A 19,137-nucleotide genomic window follows, 5' to 3' on the forward strand; every position below is an offset into this window, starting at 1 on the left:
TGCTGAGTTTAAAGAGACAGAGCTGCATCTTCTATGTGGAGCTACCACAGGTCCTTTGGCAGTGTTGGTTGTTCAGACAATGTTACAAGGCAGCTGTGTGAAGCACACTCAGAGATAGTGCTGGAGAAATCAAAGAACCCTCTGAGCCTGACGCTTGTTATGACTGCTTCAAAGACTGCTTGCTGTGTGCTGAGGACAAATATCGGTCTAACTGTGTTTATCCATTTACTTTGTATGAGATTAAAGCAGTTTGGGTAAAGCATGTGCTGAGAGAGGGCGACCTGGATTCAATCGATTCATTAACCTTTACCTGGCCCGGTGAAATGTCTCTCCCGTAGGGCAAACAGCTTTATTTCAGCCTGCAGAAGAGCCGGCCTCGGGGTGACCCAAGTGCAGCCTTCCAGGACCTGAAGAAAACTTACAGGAAGGATGGGGCAAGACTGTTTATGTAGTAACAGGGCAGGAGGGAGTGGCACCAAAGTGACAGAAGGTATGTTTTAGATTAGATATTAGGAAAAAGATCCATCCTGTGAGGGCGAGGAGGAGCTGAAACAGGCTGCCCGGAGAAGCTGTGATGTCTCATCTCGGGAAGCCAAGGACCCTGGATGGGGCTTGAGCGAGACGGCCCAGTCGAAGGTGTCACTGTCCACGGCAGGGTGGGCTGAAACCGGATGATCTTCAAGGTCCCCTTCCGACCCTTTCTTCCCCGTTCTGTGATTCTGCGATTTTCTGTGAGGAGTGTAAGATCTGCGCGGATGCGGGATGCTGGATGCGGGATGCTGGATGCGGGATGCTGGATGCTGGCTGCTGGCAGGGGCGGGTGCCGGCAGTGACCTACCCCGGCCCCAGGGCGGCCGCGGAGACACCGGGAGTGCCCGGGAGCCAGCCGGGGCAGGAATGGAATGCCGCCAGCCGGGCAGGGCAGGCGGGGCTGCGGGAAGGGGAAGGTGCCCGCGGCGGGCGGGGTTCAGGCCGGGCCGGCCCCTTCCGGCGGCCGCTCCGGAACCGCGGAGCGGAGGGGGCGGACGGGCCCGGGACATCGCCTGGCCTTTCGCCGCCGCCGCCGGTCGCTCCCGCCCCGCCCCGGCCCGGCCCCTCATGGCGCTGGAGCGGACAGGCACCGGCCCCTCCCGCCGCCCGCTCCGGCCTCCCCCGCCCCCCTCTCCGCTCGGTTCGGCGCTCCCGGCGGGGATGTGAGAGGGGCCGTAGCGCAGGTAGCGGCGGGGAGAGGCGGGAGGGCCGGCCCGGGGGCGGGGGCAGGCGGGGCTCGGCCCGGGGAGAGCGGGGCCGATGAGGACGGGCGGGCCGGGGCCGGGGCCGGGGGCGCGGGCCTTCAGTCCGGCCGGGCGAGCCCAAGGGTGGTTTCTCCGTGCTTCAGTCTGAGAGGGCCCAGATTAAAGCTCTACGTCGGGATGTTTGCGGGTCCTCCCACCGGGCAGAGGTGTCCAGGTGCCGTGGGCTGGTCTGGCCGTGCTCCGGGGCCGCCGTGCCCCGCGCTGGCGTGCGGTTAACCCGGAGCCCAGCCGGGCCGTCCCCGGTTTGCTCCAGGGTGGAGTTATCCCCGGCGGGGGCTTGTGCAGCCTGGCTCCAGAGCACTGCCAGCACAACTTCAGAGCCCTGGTGCATCATTTTGACGTGGGAAGAGTAGTCGTAGCTTTGCCTTGTAGTTAATTGCAGGAGAGGTTTAGGTTGGGCATTAGGAGGAATTTCTTCACAGGCAGGGTGATGGGTGTGGGAATGGGCTGACCGGGGAGGTGCCCGGTGGGGTCACTGTCCTCGGAGCTGTTTAAGGAAAGACTGGACGTGGCACTCAGCGCCAAGGTCTGTTGACATGGTGGTGGTTGGGCCGTGGGTGTGACTCCATCTCACATGTCTTTTCCAGCCTAGTTGATTCTGTGGTTCAGAGAGATTCTGAAGATTTTTTGTTCATTTGTACCCTGGGAAGATGTTGCCTGGATCTGGCTCCTTCATCCCTGTTTTTTCTCGTTTTCAAGCAGTCAGCTTTCTCTGTTTCACTACAGTGTCTTTAACGTTGTTTGTACTGGAAATATGATAAATATAAGTCATTGTGGTTCTATCTTTAATGCCTTTGATGTGCCTCGTTGTATACAGTTAGGGCTTTTCCCCCGGAAGGTAACATTTCCATCCATAGAAAATTGTTCCGTAAGGTTTTGTTGGTATCATTGCATTTAGAATTCAGTGTCGCACTAGTTCTGCTTTTGTTAAAGTACTTAATTCTCATGATGAAATCCTGGTGACAAGAAGGCAGGTTATAACAGGTTATGAGTCGTGTCAAAGGAGTAGCTGTGACTAATGTTTAGATTGGACTTTACTTCCTGCTTATCTATAATTTGAAGCTGGCCATATTAAATACCAAAGGGGGAACTTCAGTGACCCTGTGCTGGTTATTCCCCCCACGAGAGTGGAACTCATGTGCCAGGTGCAGCAGAGATGAAGCAAGTCTTATCTTGAATCTATTTTTGTAGCTCTCCATTAAAATAGTCAATGCAGTATTAGTTATAAAGCACTGTCTGTAGTTTGTATTCAGTTAATGGATAACACTGTTTTACTGAAGATAGTTTTTAGCTTCATGTGAAAGTGCTTTAATTTAAAGGTCATTTTTTAATAGAATAATTCCAAGTAGCTCATGCAGAGAATAGGTTTTTAATCTGGTGTTTTTGTTTCCTCCTAGGTCCGTAAAAGGGAGTGCTTGTTGCTTTTGCTTTATAAATAGAAATCTACTGTAAAGAATTAATTTTCCCCATAGTTTATCTAAACCTTTTAAAATAGACAACTTTAGGATAGCTAAGGTATGTTTTGCTTTCTGAGCACATGATAGTGCCTCTAACATTATATATATGCATATATATAACATAAATATGATTTTAGCTTGTCTGTGTGTAATATGTAAATAATTATGAGTTTGGGCAGTCTTTAACTTTGACAGAGCTGGCAAACTGTCCCATACTGGGGCAAATGTGCAGTACAAAACTGAATGATTGTTTCCTAAACAGTGTATACAGAATCTGTGGGTACTGTACATCTTGGCCTTTTAAAGGTGTACATGACTAAGGTTTGAACTCGTCTATCCTGATACTCCATTGTGTCTGTCCTTCAATGTTCTCTCTATATCTGCGTTTAAAAGATAAGTTTGTGAGTGGATGGAACATGACTGAGGAAGGCTTGGATTTAATAATTAGGTATATTTGGGGGGGTTTAGTAGTCTTAACTAAAAATATTTCTGTGTTCATACACCCCAGTGCCCCAGTGTTCTGTATTTCCAAAGGAGAGCTGCAAAGTGGTGAAGGGGGTAGAGGGGAAGCTGCATGAGGAGCAGCTGAGGGCACTTGGTCTGTTCAGCCTGAAGAAGAGGGGAGTAAGGAGAGACCTCATCATGGTGTACAGCTTCCTGATAAGGAGGAGCAGAGGCACTGATCTCTTCTCTCTGATGGCCAGTGACAGGACCCAAGGGAATGGCCTGAAGCTGTATCAGGGGAGGTTTAGGTTGGGTGTTAGGAAAATGTTCCTCACCCAGAAGGTGGATGGTGCTGGAACAGGCTCCCCAGGGCACTGGTCACAGCATCAGCCTGACAGAGTTTAAACCTCTGTGTGTTCAGGCACATGGTGAGTTTCTTGGGGCTGTCCTGTGCAGGGCCAGGAGCTGGACTTGATGATCCTTGTGGGCTCCTTTCAATTCAGTGTATTCTGTGATTCTATATAAACGTCCTCTGAAAACTCACCATGATATTAGTTATCTTGCAATAAAGGTGCCTTAGCTCTTCAGTTACAGAATGAAACTGAAAAAATTAGGAAAGTATTTCAGTTCAATTCAATACAGTACCTTCTAAAGAATAACTTAGATCACAGTTTAGTTTCTTCAGTTTGTGAAGTGAAAAAGCAAAGGGATGAAGTAACTACAGTGTCAGGCAAGATGTATCTAAGGAAGATCAAATCTAAAATCACACTGATTTGTTATTCAAGTGTTTCTAAAACAAAAATCCTCTTTCTTTTTAAAGCATAGATGGACATTGTTAAGTCTTGTGTGTCAGGCATGAAAATTAAATGGGCTTGAAATAGTGGACATTTTTTTTGCCAAATTCTTAACATGCCAATTAATGTTACTTTTAACTTCTGTTTTAGAAACCTAACTTCAAAATACTTAAGAAGTGAATGCCTCTGGATCTTGGAACAAAGTTGGTATGTATGGTGAGCCTTCTGCAGGCTCATCACCAAACATTTGGATTTCTGTTTTGTTAGGGAATGTTTGTTTCATGTAGTTCTATGCTTGTGGAAAAGAATAAGGGAACGTGTGATAGCCAACATGACACATAATAGTCATAATATTTAATTATTATATTTATTTGTCTATACATGATATTTATTAAAGCAACTTGTTGGTTCAATCCCCTTTTCTCCCACGACAAGCTTTATGGCTAGAAGGGCATTAAAAAGGTGCTAAATTCTAATGTTAGAAACATAAAACTTCTCATGGAGCTCCTGTAAATAAGCAGACTTGACAGTAAAACACCACAGAACAGTTCAAAAGATGCAGAATGGCTGTACCTAGAGTATTATTGTCTTGCCAAAGCAGCCTTTTGTTTAAAAATCTTCCATTATGTCTGAATCTTTGGCTGTTTAATGTTATTGATCTGGCTCAAAAGACAAAGAAATAATCAATAACACTGGGCAGGGAAGGATTGCCAGTATGTAATCTTGGTTGAATGTTTTCAGGAAACATTTCTAAAAAAAGAGAAGTTTTTTAATGGGAGTAAATGGAAGATATTACACCCAGGCAGATGTAATTTGCTATACAAGTGCAGGAAGTTACACTAGTAGAGCAGTTGAAAATGAGTCAACAGTAGGTGACTGCAGAAAAAGGGCTAAAAACCTACCTGGTTTGGATGTTTAAAAAGAAATACAGTCTACCACTGTATTGCAGAAGTGATAATAACTCAAGCTAAAGTACTGTATGCAGCTTTGGAAATTGCACTTGAAAAGGGATTTTGGGAAAGGACCCAGAGAGTGGCGCAGCAGGAGGTGCCAAGCACCTAACCTGAAGAGTAATGTTGATATGTGGATGCAAAGATTAAGGGACTTGTATATTTTCCAGCAATGGGATTTGGTAGTGAAAGTGAAGATGATCAGATAATGAGTGCCTAATGGCATCAAAGCACGGCTGCCATGTTTGTGAAGTTTCCTTTGCAAGAATTTGTGGGAGAAGCTTGGCTGAATTATGTATAATGAGGAGCAGCAGTGAATTATTTAGTACATGGCAAAGGGTTGAAGTAAATGGCCTGTTAAGGTCTTTTTTTTTTTTTTTGCCTAATGGCATCATCCTGATCATGGTTGAAAAGAGCAGGTTTTAGAAAAGATTCTTGAATTTAAATAATCTAGCGTATATTTAGATTATTTCTTGTAAGTCTTTTAAGACTGTCTACTGAGCTCTAGAGGGTTTTGGCCAAGTAAGCAAAGCTGGAACAATGCACCATGTCTGCCTTTCCCAGCTCTAATTATTGCTTCCATACAATGTACAGCTCCTGGAAGTGATACTAATTTTCTTTGGCTGGTAACTCCCAGTTTCTTACTTATGCTTATCTGCTTTTAAATGTAAAATATTACTTCTTCCCATTACATCACTTTTAATGTTTCTGGACATTTAGAGAGTTCACTTGCTACAGTAAATGTAACATCTTTTGAGCACTGTGTTTGTGCTGCCTTTGAGAGAAAATGACTTCTGAGCAAAGAGGCAAAGAAGTGTTATCCTGTGTTTTAGACCAGAGAGTCTGTATCTTGCTAGCATTTGTGATGCATTTGGTTAAGTCTTGAAAATAGGAAAAAATCTTTGTGGCTAATCTGGATTTGCTTATCTCCCACAGTTGGGTGTGGGTTTTTTTGTTTTGTTTTGTTTTGTTTTGTTTTTGTGGGGGTTTTTTTTGTTTGTTTGTTTTTTGGGGTGGTTTTTTGTTTGTTTGTTTTTTTTTTTTTTTTTTTTTTTTTTTTTTTGTTTTGTTTTGTTTTGTTTTGTTTTGTTTTGTTTTTGTTTTTGTTTTCATTCTGAGTTTCTGTCTGATAACCCTCTCTGTCTGATAACCTCCAAGCCCAGTTCCCTGTGTGGTCGGTCACTGCACTGTTGCACACTGAGAGTTATGACTCATGACACCAGCAGATGCACAGGCAGGTCATTATTGAGTGGCTCTTGGAGACATGGTACATGTTGTAGCTTCTGTGAATAGGAGAGTCTCAGCCTTCCATTACTTCTCTGAAATCAGAGCAGGAAACTAGTACTCCTCCATGACACTGTTGGTCTTTAGTGGATGAAGTGTTCTATGTGTTAAAATCAGCTGTGAAGTTGATTCAAGAACCTTTGCAGAACTACATGTCTGCCAGCTTTATTTAACTCCTACATTTTCTGGCTTTTTTCTGTTTATAACCTAGTAGTGGCCCTGGCTGCTGGAATGCAACAGCTTTGGCACATCCCAAGGCAGACACATCAGAGGCGTTACTTATTCAAGAAACTGCTCCTTTCATGGCATTTTCTTTTCTCCTGCCCATAGATAATTTTTCTTGATTACATTTACGAGCATGCATTAGTTTTTTTATTAAGTTTTAGGATTAGAATTAAAGTCCTGATTTTCCTAAAGTGTAAAACTTCCAGTGCCTGATACTGCTTTGAGCTTGCACATGTCGGTTCTACACATGCATATTATATCCGTGCTGTATACAGGGGGAACCAGATCTCTTCAGAGAGAAGCTGGGTCCACCATGACTGTGTGACATTTGTCTGCAACTGTAAATACCTGAATAAAACTTAGGTGGAGATAAGGCAGTCCAGCTCAAGCAGAAATGGGACTGGCTATGTCTGTGAGGACAAACAAACTTGATGGGAAGAGCTAGCAGTAATTATCTGAATTTATGTAATTTAAGTGATTGAGATTTGAGTCGTTTACAAGGTTAACAAAGTGGTTGACAGGGCACTTCAGTGTATTTGGGACATGGGTAAAAGTAGCAATACTAGTTTTGAAGTGTAGCATCCTTTTCAAGTCTAAATTCATAAAATTACCTGTAAGCACACAAGTTTCCTCATTCTTCTGCACCCAGATTCTTCCTCTGCTGCAAAGAAAAGCAGCCTGTGCTTCTTCTTGTTTCTGGAATGCAGTGGGTGGAAGGTGTCAGGATGGGACTAACTGATGCTCTTTTCCTCTGTCAGTGTAGGTGAATGTATGCAAGCCAGGGAGAGAAGAAAAGTGGAAAAAAAAGTGGTTTTGCCAATATGGAGAGTTCTCTTTTAGTAAAAAGCTACACCAGTAAAAAAGTAAAAATAATCCTATTAGTAATATAATTAAAATAGCAACTGTTGAAAAAACAGGTTCAAGTATAAAGTTTAGCAAAACCAGCCCCTCCTCCCCCAGGTGATGCTATACCAGTGTCACATTTTGCACCAGCTGGAGTTGGAAGAACATTCTTAGCTCAATTACCTGAGCAGAGTGTGCCTTACACCTGCTAGAACAGATGGTGGAGAGAACAGTCACAAAAGTCTTAAGTCTTTTCCTTGCATTAAAAACTTCTTCAAGGGACTGAGAGTTATGTTTGAATTCAAAACAAGGATGATATTTTATGCAGTTGGTGAAGTGGCTGGGTTTGGTCTGTCTCATGCACTGATTATTTGTCTTTCTTAGTTTTGTTTGATAGGTAGTTTTGTATTGTGCAAGAATCTAGTTTATTTTTAAAACTTTATAGAAAGTGAAAGCACTCTCTTGTAGATCATTTACTTAGTTTCTCCTACAAAATAAGATATTAAAAATTACTATGCCAGCTGGGATTAAGAGAAGTAGATTTGAGAATTTTGAACTGTGGTTCATACATCATTTTGTGCAGTGCTATGTTGAATGCTTATTGTTTTCCTCTACTTTTTCACAGCCCAGCTGGATGCAAGTAAGAGGATCTGTGCTCAGTTTTAGTGCTAACCTACCAGTAGCTCTGTTAGGTTTTCCTAGAGGTATAGCAAATTAATCACTTTTATGAAAGCATAAAAATACAGGGGAAAGTAATATTGAAAGGTCCTTCATACAAATATGGGAAACTGTAAAATAAATTAACAAAGGCCTTATTTCTTGCCACATTTTCCTGTTAAAGAGTAACTGCCTGTGCATGCGTGTGAGGTTTGATTGTATTGTGAAGATGGCTGTATGATTAAACATCCTTCTAATATTCTCTTTCATTTTTCTAGGGAATTCATATGGAAGAAATGCTGCGACTGTTCTCAAACTGTGTTACAGACTGATTTCAATGTAAGTAATTTTTTGGTCACTGTCGTCAGTTCCATGGTGTGCCAGACACAGATTTGCTTACCCAGTGAAAAGAAAAATAAATTACATACTTGTAAAATTTCCCTAAAGTTTCTCAAAGAACTTTTGTTTGTTTGGGTTTCAGTTTTTATGTGCCAGGTCAGAAACTCTTCCTTCTCTGTGTTCAAACTTGTTAGTTACTCATCCTTAGTGCAAGCTTACACATGCTTTAGATTGCCTGGTTTTTTTGTTAACCACTCTTAGCAGATGCCACTTTCAGGAGAACCAGTCATGAGCTGTTGAGGATTTTCCTATACAGCACCTATTTCTACCAGCTTAATTCTCATGTGTTTATTTTGCTCATGTTTCAGTGTTGCATCATTTTTTGTTGAGTAACAGAAGTTCTACTCCTCCTTGATCAATGTGACAGTGTTCAGTAGTTTACGAGATGAGCCAAACTCGTGGGAAGTATGACTTCTGTATTGGTCTGGTGTTGGCTATGAGTTCCAGCATTTTCATTGGTGGAAGTTTCATCCTGAAAAAGAAAGGTCTCCTCCGGTTAGCCAGGAAAGGCTCCATGAGAGCAGGTAAATACATACATCTTTAATAAATCGCTGATGTTTAGATTTTGCTGTTTAACAGAGGATTACTTCTGTTCATTAAACTAATGATCTTGTTTTGACTTTCCTGGGGTTTTGTTACATGTATATGAAACCTTAAACATAGAGCTGGTGTGTTTTTTCTCTGGTGTCAGATACCCTTAACTCTGTGTGTGACACATGCTATTTAATGCATATGTAATGCCCTCTGGGGACACTTGTCAAAGGATTCCTTTGTATGTCAGTTAAGTCTAAATTGTACTTGCAAATTGAACTCACAAGCAGCACTCTTAACTACATCTGTGCCTCTGAATGAGTGAATTTAAGAGTGTTAAATGTGTTTGGGTGTCAGGAGGTTGTTTTAGAAAACTAAAAATCACCTGTAGTAACTGAGTGATGAGCAGTGTGCCTCAAGGGTTCATACTGGAAGCTATGCTGTTAAATACCCTCATCAGTGATACAGACAGTGGCTGAGTGGCAGTGGGTTTGTGGATCACACCGAGCTGATGCTCTAGAGCAAAAAGGAAGTGGCATCCAGAGAGACCTGGATGGGCTTGAGCAGTGGGTCTGTGCACACCTCATGAGAGTCAAGAAGAACCAGAGCAAGGTGCTGCACCTGTGTCGGGGCAACCTCCAGTATCAGCACAAGGCTGGGGGATGGACAGATGGAGCAGCCCTGCCCAGAAGGGCTTGGGGATGCTGGTGCATGTGAGGCTGGACATGACCCAGCCATGTGCACTCACAGTCAGAAAGCCAAACATGTCCAAATCAGGTGTGACCTGCAGGGCAAGGGGGGGGAAGCTGCTGCTCTGCTCTGCTCTGCTCTGCTCAGACCCCACCTGCAGTGCTGCATCCAGCTCCAGGATCCCCAGCATGGGGGGGGGATCCCATGGGAAGGACATGGATCTGTTGGAGCAAGTCTAGAGAAGGGCCGTGAGAATGATCAAAGGGACAGAACATTTCTGAGGATTGGCTGACAGAGTTGGGATTGTTCAGCTTAGAGAAGAAAAGGCTCTTGGTACACCTTATAGCACCTTCCAGTACCTAAAGGGTAAAATAAAAATGACATATTGTTTTGTGTTTGGTTTTGTGTTTGTTTTTACCAGGGCTGTATTGACAGCACAAGGGGCAATGGTTTTAAATTGAAAAAAGACAGATTTAGGTAGGATAGTTGCAGCATCCTCAGATGATTCAGAAGATTGACTCTGAATATTTTTATTCAGTACCTGTCATCTTTGCTTCTAAAAGATGGTTGATCTTGAGATACATAATTCATGCACTCTGGTTTGGAATGAGAAAATGTGATGTTTGCACATGTAATCAACCACATATAAACCATGCACAGTTTTTGCAGAGCAGCAGTCTTAGTAAGAGACACATAACTTGGCTTTTCGTGTAATCTCAGTGATTTGAAAGACCTGTTTCTCAGGGTAATGCAGATATGATCATCAGTGCCATTTCTAATAACAAAAGAAATAAAATAACTGGTTATCAAAGTAGGCTGTAGGAGGCACAGGCACATCAGAATTTGAAGATGCTTTGATTTCAACCCTTCTTCCTAGAGAAACTAGGCATCAAAAGGCTGCTCATGTTTTTAAGGACATGGGTCGCAAAAATTATTTTATTTTATGTCATGGCAGTTTTATTAGTGACAGGGTGTCAATGTTTTTACTGAAATAGCCAATGTTCTTTCAATTTTAGGTCAAGGTGGTCATGCATACCTTAAGGAATGGCTGTGGTGGGCTGGACTTCTTTCAAGTAAGTATCAAAAAATATTCATCTAAGTGTCAAAAATACAATCTGCATTATATAATTCTAATAAATAATTATGCCACATATGGCAGCAGGGTTACAAGAAACGGAATGAGATTTGAATTCTACAATACATGATGCTGTTACCTGATGATTTGATGGATGCAGTTCTAATGATTTTAATATAACTTTTCTCACACCAGAAATTCTTTCTTTAATGTAACTGCCCTCTTTGTGCTGTGGAACTAGGCAGACATTGGTTTTGTACATCTTTGCTACCCATATACATTCTGGTTTTTGTCTTAGCAGAGAAGTGCTTAGAAACATAGGATTTCTTAAAAGGAAGCATATTTTGGGATTATGCCTGTTTTCTGATTTTTTTTTTTGATTGCTTAAACTCTCAATTTACTGGCTGTATTCAGGTAACTATGGCTTACTGTATGTGCTGTGCTGTATCCTGCTGTTGCAGATTTCTCCATGCAGAACTTCATGAGTCAAGCAGGCAGGCTGTGGAGCCACAGCACAGACACTAAAATAAAACACCTTCTGATTTAGTAGAATTAATTCTAATACCTGTTGTAGTTCCACAGCCTGCTTTTAAAATTTAATAGTGGGGAAGAGGGGCAGGTGTGTGTTCTGCAGTACTGTTAGCTGAACGCTATCATTAGAATTTTCCATTGTTCCCTTGCTGCGTGTTTGTGTCTACATGAACACTTGCCCTGCATCAGAGGTTTAGAGCATGAGACAGCCTAACTCCTGGGTTTTAATTCCTGTTCCTCTGCAGTGGGAGCTGGAGAAGTAGCGAACTTTGCTGCCTATGCTTTTGCACCAGCTACGTTAGTGACTCCTCTAGGAGCTCTCAGTGTTCTTGTAAGGTAAGAAACATGAACAGAAAGCAATATGACTTGAGAGAGAAAAATAAAACATTTCTTTAGAAATATGTCACTGAACTATGCTGTAATAAATGGGCTCTGCTCTTCACAATAGAGTGCTTATAAACATCAGGAGTAACTTTTAGATTTCTCCAAATATGTAGTGGCTGTGATATGATAAAAGGGTTCTAGCAATGCATCTACATGTTCATCTCTGAAAAGCTACTGTCTTCTGCATTTCAAAAACATGGTGATCACAGCAGAGCAGTATTTTTATTCCTAAGTAAAGATTTTTGTCTTTCTAAAATTATTTTTGCAAGTTCTTAGATATAGCATTTTTTGGCAGGCAGCATAAATACAGGTTCTGGACAGAGATGCCAGGTAATAACAGGTAGTTCTGTCCACAGCAAGTATCTCAAGATAGAAAATAGCTATTTTTAAGCTGCAGATAGTGTATGCAAGTGACTTGTACAGTCAAAATAACCTGTAACTTGATGAGAAAATGAATATTACTAATCCCATGTTTGTTGGTGCCTTTTTTATTTCTTAGTGCCATTCTGTCATCCTTCTTTCTAAATGAAAAACTTAATTTACATGGAAAAATAGGATGTTTGTTAAGTATACTGGGATCAACTGTGATGGTAATTCATGCTCCACAAGAGGAAGAAGTAGAAACTTTGGATGAAATGTCCCACAAACTAGGAGATCCAGGTAAGAAAAATGCCAGCTTGATATGTACACAGCCCATAATTTCTTCATTTTATAGTTTCATTACTGCTGCTTTCAAGTTCCAGGAAGATGGCCTGTGTCTGCTTCATGTAGACATGTCCAAATGAAGTAGAGATTTGAATTTCTGTAACATAATTCCATAGGGAACTTTGCATGATGGCAGTGAACTTGTCTGGCCTTGAATAAAATGCCTTGATGGCAACCACTGAGGTGACTGTTTAAACAAATGCAGCAGCACAGGTGGATAACAAAACCTCTTTGATTTTGAATTGAATTGTGTCATCTCTAAGTGCAACTTTGAGCTGTCCTTGAAATGAAATGGTAGGTGTTGTGGTGTCTGCTGAGAAGAAGAGTCCTGCAGATGAGCTGCTATGCCTATGTGGAAGATGAGGTATTCACAAATGCACATCTGCAGAATACTATTTATACAAAGGCAATTCTCATCTTAAACATGAGGAGATAGCCAGCACAGAGATGAAACAGTTGTTCTTAAGGAATGACCTGATCATTGAAAACCTGCTGATGAATACAACCACCTGCCAAAATGTATCTCCTAAAAAAGACTCAGTTCAGACTCAGGCCTGTGTCCAGTGGCATCTGCACCTCAGTGAGTCTGGGTGTAAGGCAGTTTAGCAATCTAATCCTGTAGCAGTCTTCCCAGTAGACTGGTGAAAATACAGCATGCCTGAGGTACATCCTTTGTTTTGGCCATCTCACTCTAAAATCATCTAAACTGTGATGTTGGAGGAACAATGAGAAACATCCTGAACTCTTCTGTTTGAGTCGGTCCCATTGTTAATGACTGTTTTCCCTGCACCCCTGCTTCTGATAAATAGAGTCCATAAGTAACAAGTGTGTTACTTACCATTAGTGTCTATAAATAACAAGATTTTTTTTTCCCCCAAACACAGGTTTTGTGGTCTTCGCGACACTCGTTGTCATTGTGTCTTTAATTCTAATCTGCGTGGTGGGACCTCGCCATGGACAGACCAACATTCTCGTGTACATAACAATTTGCTCTGTCATTGGAGCCTTATCAGTCTCCTGTGTCAAAGGTCTGGGCATCGCTATAAAGGAACTTTTTGCAGGCAAACCAGTGCTGAAACATCCCTTGTCTTGGATTCTGCTGCTAAGCCTTACTGTCTGTGTGAGCACGCAGATCAACTATTTAAACAGGGCTCTGGATATATTCAACACTTCAATAGTGACTCCAATATATTATGTAATCTTTACAACATCTGTTTTAACTTGTTCTGCCATCCTTTTCAAGGAATGGCAACACATGGCGGCTGATGACATTATCGGCACCCTCAGTGGCTTCCTGACTATTATTGTGGGGATCTTTTTATTGCATGCCTTCAAAGATGTTAACTTCACCCTAGCAAACCTGCCCCTCTCTCTGCGCAAGGATGACAGAGCAGCAAACGGCACTTTGCTGAGCACCTATGACAGCTTTAATGATGACGAAGAAAGTTCTGCCTGCCTAGGTGAAATGCAATCCACTGAGAGTCTCTCAGCCAGGAGAAATGGAAGCCTGTCAGCATTCTGAAAATATCTACGTGTTACTTAAGAAAAGAACAATTCTGTAACCCTGGAATATTTTTTTTCTGCTGTGAAATGTCTGAGCTTGTCTGGAAATTCATGTACTTTTTAACAGTATGTGTAGACAATCGTTAATTTTTGAGTTCAATTAGTTTGGATAAGAACACTGAAATGTTTTTCATTTGCCTTATTTTTACTTTAAAAAGTACTAAAATGACCTCAGACCACAATTGGTTTTGTTGCTTAAGTTATGTGTAAATACTTTCATTTCATTCTTCTGTTTTTAAGATGTATTGCACTAATTAAAATTTTATCAAAAATAAATGGCTTTATTTCTGCATTGGTGGTAAAAATGTTGCAGTGAACCTGGATCCTTTGTACTTGTGCCCTGATTGCCCAGGGAGTGAGTGTAACCCTATTGAAATAGGAGAGCTGCAGCAACTACTCCTGTCCTAGTTTGGAAAAGAGAAGGCTACAACCAAGCACAACTGATCCTTTGGAAATACTGGCTAGGTAAAGCTGTATGCAAACTTGCTGGATTTGCATCAAAACCTCCCAGTTTTACCAAATCAGAGAAACAGGCTGGCACAAACAGGAAGGCAGGAACTTGTGCTCTGCATGGATAGGTGGGATGGTAGCTCCTGCCATGACAATTTATGCAGAAGGAAAGATCTGAATCATTACCAGTAGCCAAAGAAGCTGTTCCCTCTTCTGTAACAGAGGTCAGGTTCTGTCTGTGCCTGCAGACCTGTTCTGTGTTCCTGATGTTACAGAATTGCTTCAACTCAGAATTGCTATTTTGTTTCCTGCAACACAGGCACTGACTGGGACACTGAGTTTTTCAAAAAGAGGCAATAAAAAAATGAAGCACTAATGACATTGCTTTAAAAAAAAGGAAGGGGTGAGGCAGGTAGGTGGTAATTCACCTTTGTAAAGGCAGAAAATAAAAATTAGGGAAAAGAGTTTTACAAGAACTTTCCACCATGCATATGAAAGTTGGAAATACTCAGGACAGAGACTAATAGTTACTACTGGATGGTGTCAGGTTTAGTGCTTAGAGTTTAAGAGAAATTAAGATTTTTCCTAGGACAGAAAAAACCCATTACCACCTGTGAAACAAAATTCTGCTGCCTATCTTTGGTATGTGTCATACAGGAGAGGTCAAGGTGTCAAACAAAAAAAAGGTTTTTGGTAAGAACTAATTGGAAATGAAAAAGTTACACATTTTGTGCATCTTGCTGCATTTTTCCTTCTAGGCAGGAAAGGCTATACGAGGCAAAGAATACTTAGCTCCTATCAAGCCTATAATCCTTTAAAAAAAATAATAAAAATTTACATTATAAAAATGGAAAACAAACATCTCCTAAGACTAATGTCTCAACTGTCTTGAACTTTTCCCCTCAGTGATCATAAAGTATGATGTTGTCAGCAAATTAGGATTGTTCATTTGCTTAACTGAAACAGGGAGCATCTGGCTGACGAAAAGTCTTCTGTGAACTAAAAGACTGTTTCTAAAGAAAATCATCCGTTAAACACCTTGTAAAAGAAATCCTGCAACAAGCTGGTGTAACAAAGCACAAGTGCTTCTGACTTCTGTCTCCCACGCACCGGGCAGCCTTGTGTGCACTCTCACCATGACAGACACCACTCCAGAATGGCAGCTCTCAAGCACAGATGTCCTAGGAAAACCTGTGATTGTGGAAACTTGCTGATAGATTGCCTGGAAAATCTCCATCCTGTTTTGCTGAGGAAATTTCAGTTAATCTCTTTTCTCAAAATTGAGTTCTCTGCCACTCGAATACTTATATATTCCTCACTTCCTGTGTACCTCTTCTGTCAGGTGCTCATTTCTACCTACTGTTGGAGTCAGTTCCATGGCTGTGAAGCACCTGGAAAGAGCTGAGCAGGAGAAAAGATGTGCTGTAACCTAACCATGAACTAGTAAGAGGGAAGGAAGAAAAACAGGTTCTCAAAGAGATGCATTCTTGGTTTTACAGTATAGGTTAACCTATACTAACCAAGTTAAATCTCCATAAATCCATATCCTGGGTAAAACATGTAATTATCTGTCTGTGTCTGTTTGGCTATCTCAACATGTTGGTTAGGGCTGATCCCAAAGCCAGCTGACAAACTGATAGGATCCTGGAGTAAGCAGGCAGGAGTTACTGGCTGAATAGTCAGTTACTTCTGGCTGAATGGTTTGCTTCAAAATTCCACTTCTGTAGTTGCAAAGTTTTACAATTTTACTGATGCAGTGTTTGCATTGAACAGCAAGTGTAATTTAACAAATACTTTCTATAATAAATCATGATTAACATCATTAGAATTTATGTACTGGGATAGATTACACCTGATCACTGGAGTAAAGATTCTTGTAAACAAGAATTCCTGATCACTTGTAATTTGGTTTGGGTACACAGGTATGTACTGCAAACCAAAATATAAACTGTGTTAGAAGCTCTCCTTAGGAACAGCCCCCATTCCAATGAATCAAACTCCCACCTTTTAAAAAGGTCAGAATCCTATCAGTCACCTCCATGTTAAATAACTTTGAAACAAACACTTTAAATAGCCTTCATTTCCATAATTAATGATCTCTGAGAAAAGTTTTGCAAAGAGGAAAAAGAATCAACTGACTAGAAAATTATTCACAAAGCACCAGCAGAGTTTGTTTTGTTGATTTTTCTTTTTTTTTTTTAATAAAGGCAAATTAAGCAATTAAGGCTCTAATACAAACAATTAAGCATTGATTTCTAAATTTTTTTTCTACAGAACCGTTTTTTATCCTCCACAGCCATTATTTCTATAGCTTCAGGGGAAAATTATACCAGTCCAGTCTAAAATGGCCACCTTGGGACAGGAATGCAAAGAGATTTCAAAAATCTTACAGGCTTTTAATCAAAGTGTATAAAATTTTAGTCTAGAAAAATAAGTATGGATTGTATACAGTTACTGTGCTTGGAGACTGGAGAAAACAGTGTGCCACTCAAATGGCACAGGCATACTGAAAAATGCAGATGAGAGTATTCTTTAAAACTGTTGGTGTGGGTTTTGTTTCTTGCTTTTTCCTCACACTTTTAGCCTAAAGAGGTGCAAAAAGTATTGTTAGGTGAGACTCTAGTTGCTGGCAAGGGATTGATGAATTGGTGGCTGGAAGCAGCGCACGTGTTCCACGGGTGTGCTCTCTCCATCGCCAGACTTCAAATACTTGTCCAAAATAGCAATAATTTCATCATTCAGAATCTGGAACTTGCGAATTCTCTCAACCATTTTCTTCAAAGGCTGCAAGCATAAAAGAACAGACACAGGAATTAGCTCTGGATATGAAAAGCCTTAGTCAGAAAAGCAGAAATTGCTGTTACCTCACCTCCCCCAGCAATGTTACAAATGTTTCCCTTGCACTGCTAAGCTAGTGGAAATCCAAGGTGCATTTTGGTTTTTTGACAGTGCTGCTTTGGGTACAAAGAAGCTCAGTTTAAGGCAGCCTTGTCATTATGGGAATGAACATAGATGAGATGGAAGGCATTAAGAAAATCTCATATATTTGTGACATTAGAATTCTGCTTGACCAGTCTTCAAACTCTAGCCTTAATGCCTTAATCTTTTGTTTCTGAAAATCCCAGTGCCCCTCATTTTCAGCAATTCATTCTAAAAAAAGGATTGCCCCATCTACACTGCATCTGAGTACAAACAGCTCTGAGTTGTTGTTGTCTATTACAGCGAATACAGCTGTTTTCAACTCACCACATTCTTGATAACCTCATCTTTGCCGTCGTGCTTTTGGACTTTCAACAGGTGGTAGCAGAAATCCAACACATCAAAGCGCCGCTGCTGTCCCAAAAGCACAATGATCATACAGCCAGCCCAGTGCAAGCCATCCCCAAAGCACTGCCTGGAACAGGAAACACACCACAGAACAGGTTTCAACTACATCTTCAAAACAGTCACAGCAAACACCATAATTAGCCACTACGCTAAATAATAAATACGTTAGACATTCATCTAAAAGCAAAAGCTCTGGTATATTGAATATCATTGGAGATATCACAAGCAATTCAAATAGATGCTTAACAAAAAACCAGAACTCCCCTCCTCCTTTAATTTTATATAACAGAGTTACTCCCAGTTAGATTCCTGTGGCATTACATTTCATTTTCAGTGGAAACAACGCTTGCAAAGAAAACAAAGCGGGAATTCAACACCGCTCTGCTCCTTTAGGCTGCAGGCATGAAAGGAAGTAAATGTTTTATGCTGTTTTGTAATTACTCAGTAAAAAGCATGTTACAGCTCAATAAGTTTTCAAAATAAGGACATTTTCAAAACCAACAAAATCAAGAACAACAGTTCCTGGTTAACTCATGTTAATCATGTTAAATTCCAAGTGCTCATTTCTGCTTTGAATTCAGAGAAGAAATACTTGTTAAAGTTAGATGCACAAATATTCTGCTATTCTATTTAAGCTGGGTGTCCATAGGGGTACGATCCCTATTGAAAGACACGTGCTAGGGCCCGTTTGTCACAGGAGCATTCATTATACACTGGCAATACTTAAAATAGAGGATTATTTTCACTACAGATACAATAGTATCTGTGTTGGTGGATGCTGAGCCCCTCGCGGTGATGGCAGCACTTCTCCCTGGTTCTGCACTAAGCCCTTGCAGACAAACGCCTCCGTCCCAGCCCCACCGCCACGACAGGACAAGCCCAGCTCTGTTGCCCACAGGGCACTGCGGGCAGCTGGCAGCACGTACTCCACAGTGAACTCGTGTGTTCCCACGGGGATGCAGTAGACGAACTGCATCGCGCTCCAGAGGCGATGGAATTCCACACACTCGTCCACGTGCATCACCCCGTTGCTGGGCAGGGGCCCGCGCCAGATGGGATCGTCCAGGAAGGAGCGGATCCTCGTCAGGATAACCTCAAACATGGACAGGCCACAGCAGAGGCGCTCTTTGGTCAGCAAGTCCCCTTCCCTTGCGATTGCTATTTGCTGAAGTGGAGAGAAACAAAGTATAAAATCCTGGTAAAAAGCCACTTCGCCACAACAATTTATTTTAAAAAATAAATACAACATGTTTTTCAGTTTCACGTGGTTTATTCTAGGAGAAATGTCTTCTGACTTAAAGTGAGGTCAGACACTGCTAACCTGGGGATCAGATCAGTGGAAAAACATTCAGAGAAAACTGTAAAATCCTTTTTAAGCAGACAGGCATAAAGTGAGTAACATTAACTGCAGTAATGCTAGTCCTGGATTTATCTCAGGGGAGTTTAAAGAATTCTTTGTCTGAATGGAGGCAGAAAGCAAAACCAAAGAGTTCAGTGCTCTGCTGTAGCTCCTGCGTGTGCCCTCCTGCATAC

General features: G+C 41.6%; 2 protein-coding genes across 6 annotated transcripts in view; one reads left to right on the plus strand and one right to left on the minus strand.

Moving 5' to 3' along the window:
- Positions 1 to 983: 983 nt before the first annotated feature.
- On the plus strand, positions 984 to 14,098 carry NIPA2 (NIPA magnesium transporter 2). 3 transcript variants are annotated; one of them, XM_083855913.1, is made up of 9 exons: positions 987 to 1,214; positions 2,693 to 2,810; positions 4,141 to 4,197; positions 8,228 to 8,288; positions 8,657 to 8,872; positions 10,586 to 10,642; positions 11,421 to 11,511; positions 12,059 to 12,219; positions 13,149 to 14,098. In XM_083855913.1, exons 5-9 carry the CDS (start codon positions 8,734 to 8,736, stop codon positions 13,784 to 13,786), a joined length of 1,086 nt encoding a protein of 361 aa, XP_083712039.1. In that variant the 5' UTR covers positions 987 to 1,214; positions 2,693 to 2,810; positions 4,141 to 4,197; positions 8,228 to 8,288; positions 8,657 to 8,733; the 3' UTR covers positions 13,787 to 14,098. The 3 variants fall into 3 exon arrangements, with proteins under 3 accessions (XP_083712040.1, XP_083712039.1, XP_083712038.1); XM_083855914.1 differs by lacking the exon at positions 2,693 to 2,810 and having other exon boundaries at positions 984 to 1,214; positions 8,716 to 8,872; XM_083855912.1 differs by lacking the exon at positions 2,693 to 2,810.
- A 2,345-nt stretch (positions 14,099 to 16,443) lies between these two features.
- The window catches only part of CYFIP1 (cytoplasmic FMR1 interacting protein 1), an 83,695-nt gene continuing 81,001 nt past the window's right edge, over positions 16,444 to 19,137 (minus strand). For all 3 annotated transcript variants that reach the window (XM_083854627.1, XM_083854629.1, XM_083854628.1), the window contains exons 29-31: positions 18,531 to 18,769; positions 17,524 to 17,671; positions 16,444 to 17,061 (exon numbers count right to left, since the gene is read on the minus strand). In XM_083854627.1, the coding sequence (XP_083710753.1) occupies positions 16,897 to 17,061; positions 17,524 to 17,671; positions 18,531 to 18,769 (552 nt within the window). In that variant the 3' untranslated portion in view covers positions 16,444 to 16,896. The remainder of the gene's footprint in view (positions 17,062 to 17,523; positions 17,672 to 18,530; positions 18,770 to 19,137) is intronic.

The sequence above is a fragment of the Zosterops lateralis genome, assembly GCF_965231275.1.
Source record: "Zosterops lateralis genome assembly, chromosome: 2".
In the NCBI taxonomy this organism is placed as follows: Eukaryota; Metazoa; Chordata; class Aves; order Passeriformes; family Zosteropidae; genus Zosterops; species Zosterops lateralis.

Bases quoted from the DNA above. Each gene is read 5' to 3' on its own strand.
- NIPA2 (XM_083855914.1), top strand. From the start codon at position 8,734: ATGAGCCAAACTCGTGGGAAGTATGACTTCTGTATTGGTCTGGTGTTG. The intron at 8,873-10,585 runs GTAAATACATAC...TTTCAATTTTAG, and splicing joins GAAAGGCTCCATGAGAGCAG to GTCAAGGTGGTCATGCATAC. The intron at 11,512-12,058 runs GTAAGAAACATG...TTTATTTCTTAG, and splicing joins GCTCTCAGTGTTCTTGTAAG to TGCCATTCTGTCATCCTTCT.